The 12,256-nt window shown below is 40.2% G+C and overlaps 1 protein-coding gene across 22 annotated transcripts in view; it reads left to right on the plus strand.

Moving 5' to 3' along the window:
* The window catches only part of FAM13A (family with sequence similarity 13 member A), a 346,947-nt gene that overhangs the window by 313,402 nt on the left and 21,289 nt on the right, over positions 1–12,256 (plus strand). For all 22 annotated transcript variants that reach the window (XM_072755666.1, XM_072755665.1, XM_072755668.1 and 19 more), the window contains 5 exons: positions 4,873–5,083; positions 5,565–5,703; positions 6,600–6,681; positions 7,456–7,676; positions 8,318–8,401. In XM_072755666.1, the coding sequence (XP_072611767.1) occupies positions 4,873–5,083; positions 5,565–5,703; positions 6,600–6,681; positions 7,456–7,676; positions 8,318–8,401 (737 nt within the window). The remainder of the gene's footprint in view (positions 1–4,872; positions 5,084–5,564; positions 5,704–6,599; positions 6,682–7,455; positions 7,677–8,317; positions 8,402–12,256) is intronic.

Consider the following 12,256-nt stretch of genomic DNA (forward strand, 5'->3'; position numbering starts at 1 on the left):
GTACATGTGTGTGACTCTGGACTCAGAAATGTCATCTCTGCTGGGCCTTGAACAGGGACTGCAGTGCCCTGTCAGATGTGGAAGGAGTAGAAGACAGTCAGGTAGTAGAGTGAATTAGTAACTGGTTAAGCAACACTGCTTAAATGTGCAGATAGTTGGATCAAAGTTGACACAAATGGGGGTATTTTCATTAGGAAAGTTCCTCAGCTCTAACCCATTCCACACATCTTATTAATGACTTAAATGTAGCAATTGAGGGACTACTTAATAATTTGCAAATAAAGTCAAAGCAAATATATGAAATTTAAGGGTTAAATTGGGATCGACAAAGCCTACTACTAAGATTCCTTTTAACTCTGATAGTTGCAAGGTTATTTGAACAATTTAATATGACTACCACGGTCCTATGGTTAAGATTTGGAACACTGAAGACATTTTTCTAATAGGATTTCTCTCCTGGGTGGGGTTTATGTCTTCCTGTGTCCATGATGTGCCCATCCTCCTTGTACCACTGAGGAGCCACCTTGAAAGTCGGTATGACGTCATGCCAGGTAGTAATGACTCTACATAGCATATAGTGAGTGGGAAATGAGATGTGGAAAACATCAGCTCCCTTAATTCTGGCAGATTTCTTAAATCATCTTCATAGCCAATTTTCTTTTGTATGACAAGTGGATCTAGCTGGCTAGGCAGAGAGGCACTATATCCCAATGACCACATTAATATTACTCAGAACAATGTTTCTTCTTCCTGAAGTGAATTTCCTTTATTTCCATGTGTATGGTAGTGTCTGATATGGAACTCCCCCAGGACTTACTCTTTTTTATTACTTAGGTAGCATGAATACATCTTTTATCTCTATTACTTCTGACCTGCTGTGCTATCAGCTATCCTGGTGGATTAATTTTTCATAGAGAAACATGCCATATTTATGTCGAGTTCTCTCTGACAAGACACATGGATAAAATCACTATTTCTTTTATGTAGTGCTTTCAGATGAAAATTTAATCTGAAACCTCATATTCATTTCTATTTTCCCTTTGAATAATTGTCTTACAATATTTTTGTCCATTTCATTGCTCTAGAATTACTGATTAAAACATAAACTACTTGGGCAGCCCTGGTGGCGCAGCAGTCTGGTGCCGCCTACAGCCTGGGATGTGATCCTGGAGACCCGGGATCGAGTCCCACATTGGGCTCCCTGCATGGAGCCTGCTTCTCCCTCTGCCTGTGTCTCTGCCTCTCTGTGTGTGTGTGTGTCTAGGAATTAAAAAAATAAAAAAATAAAAAAAATAAACTACTTCCCAAAATAGGAACTGGGATTGGTCAATTAACACATCCTCAAAACTGAATCTGTAGGGTAGGAAATGCAGTTGGACATACTGTCCTGTACTACACTGTTTTTATTTGGTTCTTCTTTGTCTAGTTAAGTATCAATTATCAAAACATGAGTAGGCCCTGGATTTTCAGATCATTTCAAACTAAAACAGAAGAATTTTATTGAGCTAGTCCTATTGAACTATATATTATGTGTAATTTTATAAATTATTATAAGAGCCTTCAATTATAATTCTGTAGAAAAAAAGGAAAGAGTGAGATCTTGCCATTTGCAAAAACATGGATTGGCCTACAGAGTATGAGGCTAAGTGAAATAAGTAAGACTGAGAAAGACAGATACCATATGATCTTACTCATGTGGAATTTAAGAAACAAAACAAGTGAACAAGGGGAAAAAGGGCAAAAAAATGGACTTTAATATACAAACTGATGATTGCCAGAGGGGAAGGAGGGGATGGGTGAAATAGATGAAGAGGACTAAGAGTGCACTTATCTTGATGAGCACTGAGTAATGCATAGGATTGTCAACTATTATACACCTGAAACTAATATAATCCTATATGATAATTGTACTTAAATTTTAAAAAGTAAATAAATAAATCCATGGAAACCAAAAAGGCAGAGAGAGAGAGAGAGAAAGGAGAGAGAAATGCAGGCATTTCATGTTGCATGGGTGAGAAACTTCACTTCTGTATGCATACTAATGATGCAACGTAACCTTTTATTTTGTTAATTGAAATTCATAATGGCTTTACATTTGTCATTTTTTAGTGACTTCATTTATGCTAACTATATCCTTTAAGAGAAAATGCCACCCTTAAGCTAGAATGGCTTCAGTTGTGTATTTCAGATATACCACTGGTGACATTAGGAAAAGGACACAGTGGGTCTTATTATCAGTGAAGTGAGTGATCAGGAATGGGTCTATGTTAACACAAAGGAAATCTGATGAGTGGCTCCACAAAGCATCAAACAAGCATGATTCAGTTCCATGATTAGTACTTTATAGTTAATTCAGGATCACAGTATATTTTTTACCAGAGGCATGTTTGGATAATGGTCACAGACAGTCTTCATTTGGTACACAGAGACTACAAAGTCAAAAATTGAAAGATTAGTTGTAATATTTCTAAAGAGATATTCTGCTAGGTTCAGACAAATTAAGGGATTTCAGGATCTAAGGTAACACCTTTTCAAATGAAACTGTGAGGAGTAGAAAGGTCAAACTAGCCTGCGCACTCATATGCCAATATCAACATCAGACTTTACTTTGCCCGTGCCCTCTGTCCCCGGCACGCCACCTTGGCCTTCCCTTGCTTGTTTTGCTCCTTTGCCACTCTTCAGTGAGGTTACTGCCTGCTACATCACTGGTCAAACCATCTTAACCCTTTCCTGCCCTGATAGGAGCCCTTAAAAAAATCGCTGCTGTCTTAGGAAATATCATGAAATGGTAGGTACATTATGGCCGGTTTAATAGTTCCATTTTCTGTAACATAACACTACATCTTTCTTCTTTCTCTAGGGATTACTTTCTTCTTACCCTCTCCTTCCCTCACCTCTCATCGATTTCTTGCTCTTTTATGCCATTAGTTTGGAGCTGCTCATAACTGAGCCCTACACTTAGGAGGAGCCTGCTGCAAGCTTTAGTGCAAATGAGGGGACAGCTCCTGATCACCTCTAGCTTTAGCCAAATATTCCTACCAACATGTTCCCTGCCACTTTTTGGGACTTGCAGATGCTTTGATTTAAAAAAGAAATTTTTTTTATATTACCATCTGAGTTCCCAGATAGCTTCATTCTCTTTAAATTTTGAGGGATCCCTGGGTGGCGCAGCGGTTTGGCGCCTGCCTTTGGCCCAGGGCGCGATCCTGGAGACCCGGGATCGAATCCCACATCGGGCTCCCGGTGCATGGAGTCTGCTTCTCCCTCTGCCTGTGTCTCTGCCTCTCTCTATCTCTCTGTGACTATCATAAATAAATAAAAATTTAAAAAAATAAAAAATAAATTTTGAGAACCTATGGGCCTTATACCATAGGAGGTTAATGTTTTACATTAATATGATCTCTCGTATAGTGGGATCTTCAAAAATTTCAGATGTCATCCTTGTTATTAGAGCATCTGGCGCATACTATATTGAAGCACTATCCTTCAAGTGAGGAGATTTAGTTTTAGTCCCAAATCTTGTCATTGATTAGATATTTGCTCTTAAATTCTTTGGGTTTCAATTTCTTTGTCTGTGATCTGTTGGACTGAATCCATGGTTCTGAACCCTGAATGTGTTTAGGATTACTTGGGCAGCTTTTAAAGTAAGTGTGGGCCGGGGAGGTGGAGGGGGAAACTGGTATTTGGGTCCTCATGTAAATATTCTGTTTAGTAGGGTGCTGTGATAACCTGTGCAATAGAAGTTATGTGTATCTCCCTTTGTGATGCTAACATGCAGCGGGGTTGAGAAATCTCTAAATTAGACAATATATGAAGTTTCAACCAGCTCTAACATTTTATGATTATGATATGATTATTTTATTTAAATAAAATACTAATTAAGCACTTGTTTAAGATAATTTTGTAGATTTGATAAACACTTTGATAGCTAAAGGAACAAATGTTGTATGATTCAAGCTCTAGGAATCCCAGAATTTCAGAGCATGCCCAAATCCTAGCCTTGTGTAAATCACAGTAATCCATAAGTATACTTAAAACATAGCTTTTTTTTATGCAGGGAGTTCTACAAATGAAATACCTTACATCATCTGAAATTTATCTTTAAAACCTGATAGGATTTTTTTAACGAGGAAAGGAATATATTGAGGTGGGTCTTAAAAGGAAAGAGAAATAAATGTAGCCATATTCCCAGGATGTTGTGTTGAGTGTGTCTTTTTCTTAAAGACTAGCTAAAATAATTTGTACAGATTTACCCTTAGAAAGTCATTCTTCTTTTTCTTCTTGTTTCTGACTAATTTATGTAAGCATCTTATGTTAACTGTAGTCTTGAGCAGCTTCTGAAATTTCAAGTGCAAAACATCCATCTTAAACACACTAATCCCAACACTAAGCAGAAGCACATGAACAGCTTACTGAAAGACCCAAAATGGAAGGTGCAACTCCTAGGTAAATGAGCTCTCACAAGACAAATGTGACTCCCTGGTCGTTTCAGTGAAGGATGTATAGCCATGATGCCAAGTCTCTGTCTCCATGACACACTTGCTTTTCCTCTTCATAATGCCCTCACATGGAAAACTTCTTGTCCCTGATCTTTGGGGGAGGCTGGAAGCATACGCTGTTTGCTCTCCTTCCTTACAGCCATTCCTCCAGACAGCCCTAGTAAATCTTTTGAAAGCAAGTGAGGACAGAACTAGGAAGTAGATGATGGCTGTCAGATATATTGATGATTCTAGTCGGGGCGTAGTGTCTTTCATCTGAACCTTAAATCTGAAATAAGAGGTCATTCAGTGCCTCCTAAACCATTCAGTAAACTTAAGAAACAATTATGCTTTCCTGAGCAATTTTAACTTCTCACCCTCCTTATTCTTCCAGACCCTGTCCCTACCTTCTCATGGCAGCAGGAGAGTGTGGACTCTGATGAAGCACGCCTCTCCCCACAGGCTGGGCGCCTGATTCGTCAGCTTCTGGATGAAGACAGTGACCCTATGCTCTCTCCTCGGTTCTATGCTTATGGGCAGAGTAGGCAATACCTGGATGACACGGAAGTGCCTCCTTCTCCCCCAAATTCCCATTCTTTCATGAGGTAGGTTTGTGTCACTGATAAGCAATGACTACATCATTGTCATAACATTAGAAAGAATAGGAATGGTGTTGAAGGCTAGTAATTCTTTTTAATTACATTGTAAGTCTGTGAAGGAGCATATTGGGAACACTCCATCCTAATACACAGGCTCTTTGTAATTTTTCAATTGGCCCAACTACATCACCACAGACTGATTTTCCATTAGCACATCCTTTGCAAAGCTATCTAAAATTTAACCCTCAGGTCTGCAAGGTGTATCTCAGTCCTACCTTTGCTAAATGTAAATGTGAGCGAGAGAAAGTTAGATGTGTTTCATAGGTGGGACATATAGAGCTCAGGGTCACGAAATGAATTGGTAGTCAGCTTTCTTTTATTCAAGAGGATGGGGCTGTTTGGAGCCTCCTCCTCCCTCCCTCCGTGCCATGTCCCCACTCCATGCGCCTCAGCAAGCAGTGAGTGTCCTACCCTGTGCCCCTCACAGGCGCCGGAGCTCCTCTCTCGGGTCCTATGATGATGAGCAGGAGGACCTGACACCTGCCCAGCTCACACGAAGGATTCAGAGCCTTAAAAAGAAGATCCGAAAGTTTGAAGATAGATTTGAAGAAGAAAGGAAGTACAGAGTAAGTGTCTCCTCACAGGGCTTTTCCTGTCCCCACCTGTCCCCTGATCCACCAACATGCCAGCATATCAGCAACTCGGAAAAGTGATAGAAAGTTAAGGGAGATTTCTAGGAATCTGTGAAACAAAAAGACAATAAAAACTGGGGATAAGCCCTGAGAAGCCCCAGACATCATGTATCAGCATTTTCCTTGCACAGGGTATTCTTACAGATAATTGAATATTCTAGTTCACATCTCATAAACTTATCCATGAGAAGGAATGGGAAAAATCATTAAATGTTTCTTTATTTCAGCTAAAACTTAATTCAAGATTATCTTCTAAAATTGTATTAGTACTGACCTCATTCTACTCTCAGCTCCATGTTAGCATTGCCCACAAGAGTGGCAGAAAGGCATTTTGCATGGAAATTCCCTCTCCTTTCCATTCTGTTAGCCTGACACCTTAAACCCTACAACTCATGAAAAAGGACTTCAGAAAAGTCCAGCATTTTGCCTGTGAGGAATTCTTTGAAAGCATCAAAAATAACCATATGTAAAGAGGGATAATAGAATTACACCTATGACGTTTGTTCTGATTGTTCATGATGAATTTCTTTTTCTGGTGGCATTCAACTTTCTCCTCCTCTTTAAAACAAACTGATCATGGGGCGCCTAGGTGCCTCATGCAGTTAAACATCCTGATCCTGGGGTCCTGAGATCGAATTCCGCATCAGGTTCCCTGCTTGGTAGGGATCCTGCTTTTCCCTCTGTCCCTCCCCACTCTGCTGTGTGCTTGCTCTCTCTCAAATAAATAAATAAAATCTTTTAAAATTTTTTAAAAAATAAAACAAACTGGTCATCAAACTCTTCTCATGCCGCAGTTCAAAAATATTTACATTTGATTTTCCTTTTCTTAGCCTTCCCATAGTGACAAAGCAGCCAATCCTGAGGTTCTAAAATGGACAAATGACCTTGCCAAATTCCGGAAGCAGCTTAAAGGTAGGTAGAGTTCTAGACCTATGCCATGGTTTCTGAAAGACAAGCCACCTTCAGAATTCATGATCTCACCACATCCTGAGTGCCACTGCTGAAATTTTTCAAAGGACACCTTCCCCATATTTCACCATGGTCTCCATCACGGACAACCCAGATTAGCTAAGATACAAACACTGCATCATTTCCCCACTTCCCGAAGTCATGAATTGAAGGATGATGATTTCAATTCAAATCCTATTAAGTACCAGGGTTTTATTTGCTGTGGTGTTAAGAGAAGACCTGTAAGCACAGAGGAATATGAAAAGGAATGGGTCCTTGGTCCCTCAAAAAACATGCTGTCTTCTAGGAGATAGTCATAAAAACAACCAAAGAGAATACAAAGGAAAATAATTCCAAAATAAGGTAGGTAAGTTATCCATAAAAAGTTGGCCAGCAGTTGGGTGCTGGATCAGTCAATGCTGTTAAACAGTAAGGGAGTGAATATAGGCGACATCTGCCACATTCTGAGAACAGCAAGCCTGTTGGTGTGGCTAAAGCATAGATGTTACATAACTAAAGCTTTCTCAGGAATTTGGGTTAGGGAAACATTCCAGATAATCCAAGATGTTAGCATTTTCTCAGGTTTTGCATAATAACCCAGGGATTTCAACTACTGTTATAATTAGATACTTTCTGAAAAAAGATGAGACTAAACAGTTATTAACACCACAGAGAAACAATTAATGTTCAGCAGACATTGATTCTCATATGTCACCACCCCTAAATGTTTTCAACTAGAGTCTAAACTGAAGATATCTGAAGAGGATCTAACCCCCAGGATGCGGCAGCGAAGCAACACGCTCCCCAAGAGTTTCGGTTCCCAGCTTGAGAAAGAAGATGAGAAGAAGCAAGAGCTCATAGATAAAGCAGTAAAGCCTAGCGTCGAAGCCACGCTGGAATCCATCCAGAGGAAGCTCCAGGAGAAGCGGACAGAAAGCAGCCGTCCTGAGGACATTAAGGTGTGGAGATTCAGTGGAGGCCCCAAGCCAATTGCTTGTCCTAAACTACTCCAGCCAACACAGTGGAAATAGGGGCTGCCACATGGGTCCCCGTAGGAAGAGGGATGCAGCCTTTTCAGACCTCTCACGCCCTCATTTCCCACACTTTTAGATATCTAGAGAAGCAGATGGAATAGCTTGAGAGTGTTTTCACTGCTAGTACTTTGGTTTATGACTACACATCGAAAGCAGAACACTCTAACATACAAATCACAGAAAACTCATTCAGCTTAACAGAGGGTTTGATGACTCTAGAGTAAAAGGATTGTAGACCAACCTTTGGGACTGTGTAATTTGTTATTGTAGTCATCGCTTGGGCCATTAAGCTAAGCCCCATGTGCCTTGCAGCCTTGCTTACCTCAACATGCCTTTGCTGCCATGTGGGAGATACAAGTAGTTGATCATGACTCTGCTGTATTGTCTGTATTCCCAGCAAAAAGTCAGGAAGAGCTAATTCCTAAGTGAGCTTTGAATAGAGCTCAGAGGAGCTATTGTAGGAGGATTCTTTTTAACTTTACTTTAGAAATTTGTTTACATAAATAAGTAGTAAGGTGCATAAATGTTTCCCTTTCTTTCATTTCTCTCTCCTTTTGTTTATTCAGGATATGACCAAAGACCAAATTGCTAACGAGAAAGTGGCTCTGCAGAAAGCTCTGTTATATTATGAAAGCATTCATGGGCGGCCGGTATGTAAATGTACTAATGAATTTTCTGATTGGGGTAAACTATTTGGCTTTAGACATGAATCTTCTGTGTTCAGTATTTGACACAAGAGTTTTCCTAGTGTTTAAGAGATGACCACGTATTTTCAGCAGACCTAAGCTTCCTGAAGGCTAAACTGATGAGTGACTTCCACTGTCAAGAAGATACTGAATTTGAGTTCCAAAGAAAAATTCGTTTGCAGCTAACATTTAGTCACTAGTGTTCTGCTTCAGGGGGACAGTGGTGGAGGAAACATAGATTATAGGTGAGTGCACAAAGCCCTAGAGAATTCCCTATCCCTAGGTCTGTCCCCATAAGCTGTCATTGGCTCCAAGGCATTCTAACCTATAAAATGAAGGTGTTAAACTAGTATGATATCCCCTAAAATTTAATCTCTCTTCAGTGTGTCTGTGGCTGATGTTTATCTGTAGAGAAAATCCAGCCATTATCCTGAACCAGAAGTGTGAGGAGTCCAAAATATGACTTTGCCTTTTCATAGCAATAGAAAGCATTTAAAGCAATTTCTTATTCAGCAAGCATGGTTATTGCGTGTTTGTCATTAGTCCTGCAGGAGACAGTGGAACGATAGTCTTCTGCTCTATTCCTTAAGAAACTCGTAAGCAGATATCCTTGTCAGTTACCCTTCGTGACTTATTGAGAGTGTTGTCAAGAACCCAACAAAACAAGTTCTTAAGAGCAGATATAAAGAAGCATGAGGTTTATACTCACAGAAGGATTTTTATACAGCCAAAATGCATCGGTCTCTTTTCCAGTCACAGCCATGGCTATATAATGGAGATAATATTTTCATGTAAAATTTACTCTTTTGAATAAAGAAGTTTCCAGAATAATGCACTAGACTCAAGGATCTGTGAAGTCAGGAATTCTGGGTTTTGTTCACCTAACAGTGCACTTGATCCTTAGCATCTAGCACAAAGACCTGACACATACCCTGTGCCCAAGAAACTGTTTGGAGAATGCATGCATCCATGGTATTTCAGTTCTGAATTTATCAGGTTTAAATTAAAAAAAAAAAAAAAAAAAAGCTGGAGCTTCTGCTGATTGATTTTATTGGCCTGTCCCTACAGCGGAAAAACACTGGTGCTCTGGGATAATGGTCATGTTTCAAGCCAAGTTTTGTTTTGGATTTTTTAAAGGCATTGAATCAAACAGTAAATGCACTGGAGCTCAAATATATTGTGCAACTTGTCCTTTTCTCTTGGAGTATTCAGAACTTGGAGAAGTAGAACTGAACTCCTGTAGCAGAGAGAGGCCCCTTCTTCACTAGAGGCTCAGAACCTTCTAAGTATAGATCTCTTGGTGGCCACCAGGCAGGTGGGGAAGAAGGGCAGGACTTGCATGCCTTCCTTCTCCAGCATTTCTTCTTTTCATCACGTAGGTTCACAGATGACATTGACAGACTCCTTTACAGATTTCTTTGCCAGAGTCCCCGAGATCTCTCCACTGCTTTCTAGTCCCAACCTTTATGGCCAGTTCGGGGGCTTGTATGCTTGGTGTTTGTTGCTCAGAGTTGGACACACATCCTCTCATTCTGCCTGGGCTGAAATGATGTGCAGGGACGGGGATCAGCAGACTAGATTCAGATCCCAGCCCTACTGAGACCAGCTCTGGAGCTTTGGGCTACTGAGGTAAGAGCAGAGCTCTGTCTATACCGTAGCTGGCTGTTCTAGGTTGTCATGGAGACTAACTGATGGCATGGACACATGCAGGCACATTTACCTGTAGGCTGTCTGCACTGAGGAAGTGGGCTGGGGTTCTTGGCAAGTAGTTCGGGAGGGTGCCCAGTCCATGAGGTTTTCACTTCTTTTTTTTTTTTTAAATGATGTTTTCACTTCTGCTACAGGTATATGTTCTGCTAGCCGCAGCCTACTTATTAAGTGATGGAATCAGGAGAAAGAATGCGCATCATTAGGAATATGAAATCTTAGTTCTTGGCCCTGCTGTATTGCTTCCTTGTCTCATTGTTCTTTCAGATATTGGAAGAACACCTTTTTGAGTCTGGATTCTAGCATCTAATCGGGCAGGGAACAAGTGCTGTAGAAGTTTGAATGGCATTTTTGCTGGTTTGTGGTCAGACTCTCTGCCTCTCTCTCTCTGGAACATGAATACTCCATCCTCCTCAGGAAAAGCAGAGTTCATTTGCTATGTGGCCAGTGTGAAAATCAGAGTGAACTTTTCATTCTTAGGTCCGCAGTATTGCCATGGACCCTGAACTGTAAATACCATTTGAGCAACACTCTTCTCAAAAGAAAAATACATGTATTTCCAGAGCTAAACTATCATTCCAAACCCCAGGGGGTTTTTTGTTTGTTTTGGTTTTCGGTTTGGGTTTTTTGTTTTGTTTTGTTTTGTTTTTGAGAAGCAGGTGCTCAAAGTTCATGGTTTGCTGAGTCTACAGATTCTGATTTGAAAGGACAATGAATAATTGTCAGAATCACAGGCCAAAACAGTTGTCTGCTGCCTTTGTACATTTTTTAAACAAGGTTGTTTGCTTTAACAGTGCACTCTACAGATTGACACATGTTTGGAAAAACAGAAACACACTCATTTACACAGTGGCACATAAATCCCTACTAATAATGAAAGCATGTCCCTTCAGCATTTAAGGATCTCATCAAAAGACCATGTCACAGAAAATACAACACATAACTGCAGGTAACCGTATTACCTTCTTTACAAGACCACTCCTTGATGATGACGTTTAGGGAAAAGAATGGGTTGTTTGCAAGAGCTTCTGGTTTCTTCTTGAGTCTCTTCCTCATCAGTATATTTTAATGTTATGTTTTAATACCTTGGAAACTAACATGACACTAGACACACTTGGTTCAAATTTAAACGCAAGTTCTGAAGTCATATGTAAATACTGTCCTTTGGCTATCTGCTATTTGGGATTGTCTGATCTTTGCTGAGTCTGCTATTTTTATCCAGTAATAAGGAGAGTTACGTCTTTCTGAGTCGATGAGTCAAGATGCAATAGTTAAAAGAATCCATCTCATTTATCTTCTCCTATTAGTAGTTTTTTGACGCAGAGGTACCCTTGCACACAAAAACTCAAACCACATGTTTTACTAAGAAGATTCTGAGGCTGTATAGTTTCTTGTCTGTGGCATAATTTCTCACAAAGCGGTGCTTCCTTGCTACTGCTCATAGCTAGACGTCTTGTGAACTCAACATAGGCAGGGCTCTGACCTTGGAAGGCAGAATTCTTTATGTGAAGACAACTTGGTCAAACCCTATTAGAGGAAAATGCTTCAATGTGACATTTTTAGTGTGTCTTCACTGGGGTAAGATCCTACTTTACTTCATGTCTTATTTGTGAATGGAAAGAAAACTGAACTGCGAGTCAGTGAACCTGGGTTCTTGACCCAAATCTGTTGCCTTGGGCAAATCATTGCCCTTTCCAATGCTGAGTTTCATTGTATGAAAATAAAAGGCTCTTCTAGCCATTATATTCCAGGGTCCTAATTCTATCTTTATCTTCACATTAAAAGCATCAGTCATTTCCTCTTTCACCTGTGTGGCACTGTCCAGGTGACAGAGCCCAAATGGGTGTTTCTGTAAGGAAGTTTTATTTGAGGCAAAGACAAGAACTGTCACAAAAGGCAAAGGCAGGCAAATGCAGCTGTCTAATTGGGCCTCTGTAATTTTGGCCCAAGACTTTTCCTCTATTTAAATGTGGATTAATTATTGGCTAGTGTTCCCTTGGTACCTGGAAATATTATCTGAAACCTTATAGAGCAACCAAAAGCAGTAGTAAGAGATCAACAGATGAAGATTTCTTTTAATCAAAAACAAAGGCCCCAGCATCGGGATGGCTC

The sequence above is a fragment of the Vulpes vulpes genome, chromosome 4, assembly GCF_048418805.1.
Source record: "Vulpes vulpes isolate BD-2025 chromosome 4, VulVul3, whole genome shotgun sequence".
Classification (NCBI taxonomy): domain Eukaryota; kingdom Metazoa; phylum Chordata; class Mammalia; order Carnivora; family Canidae; genus Vulpes; species Vulpes vulpes.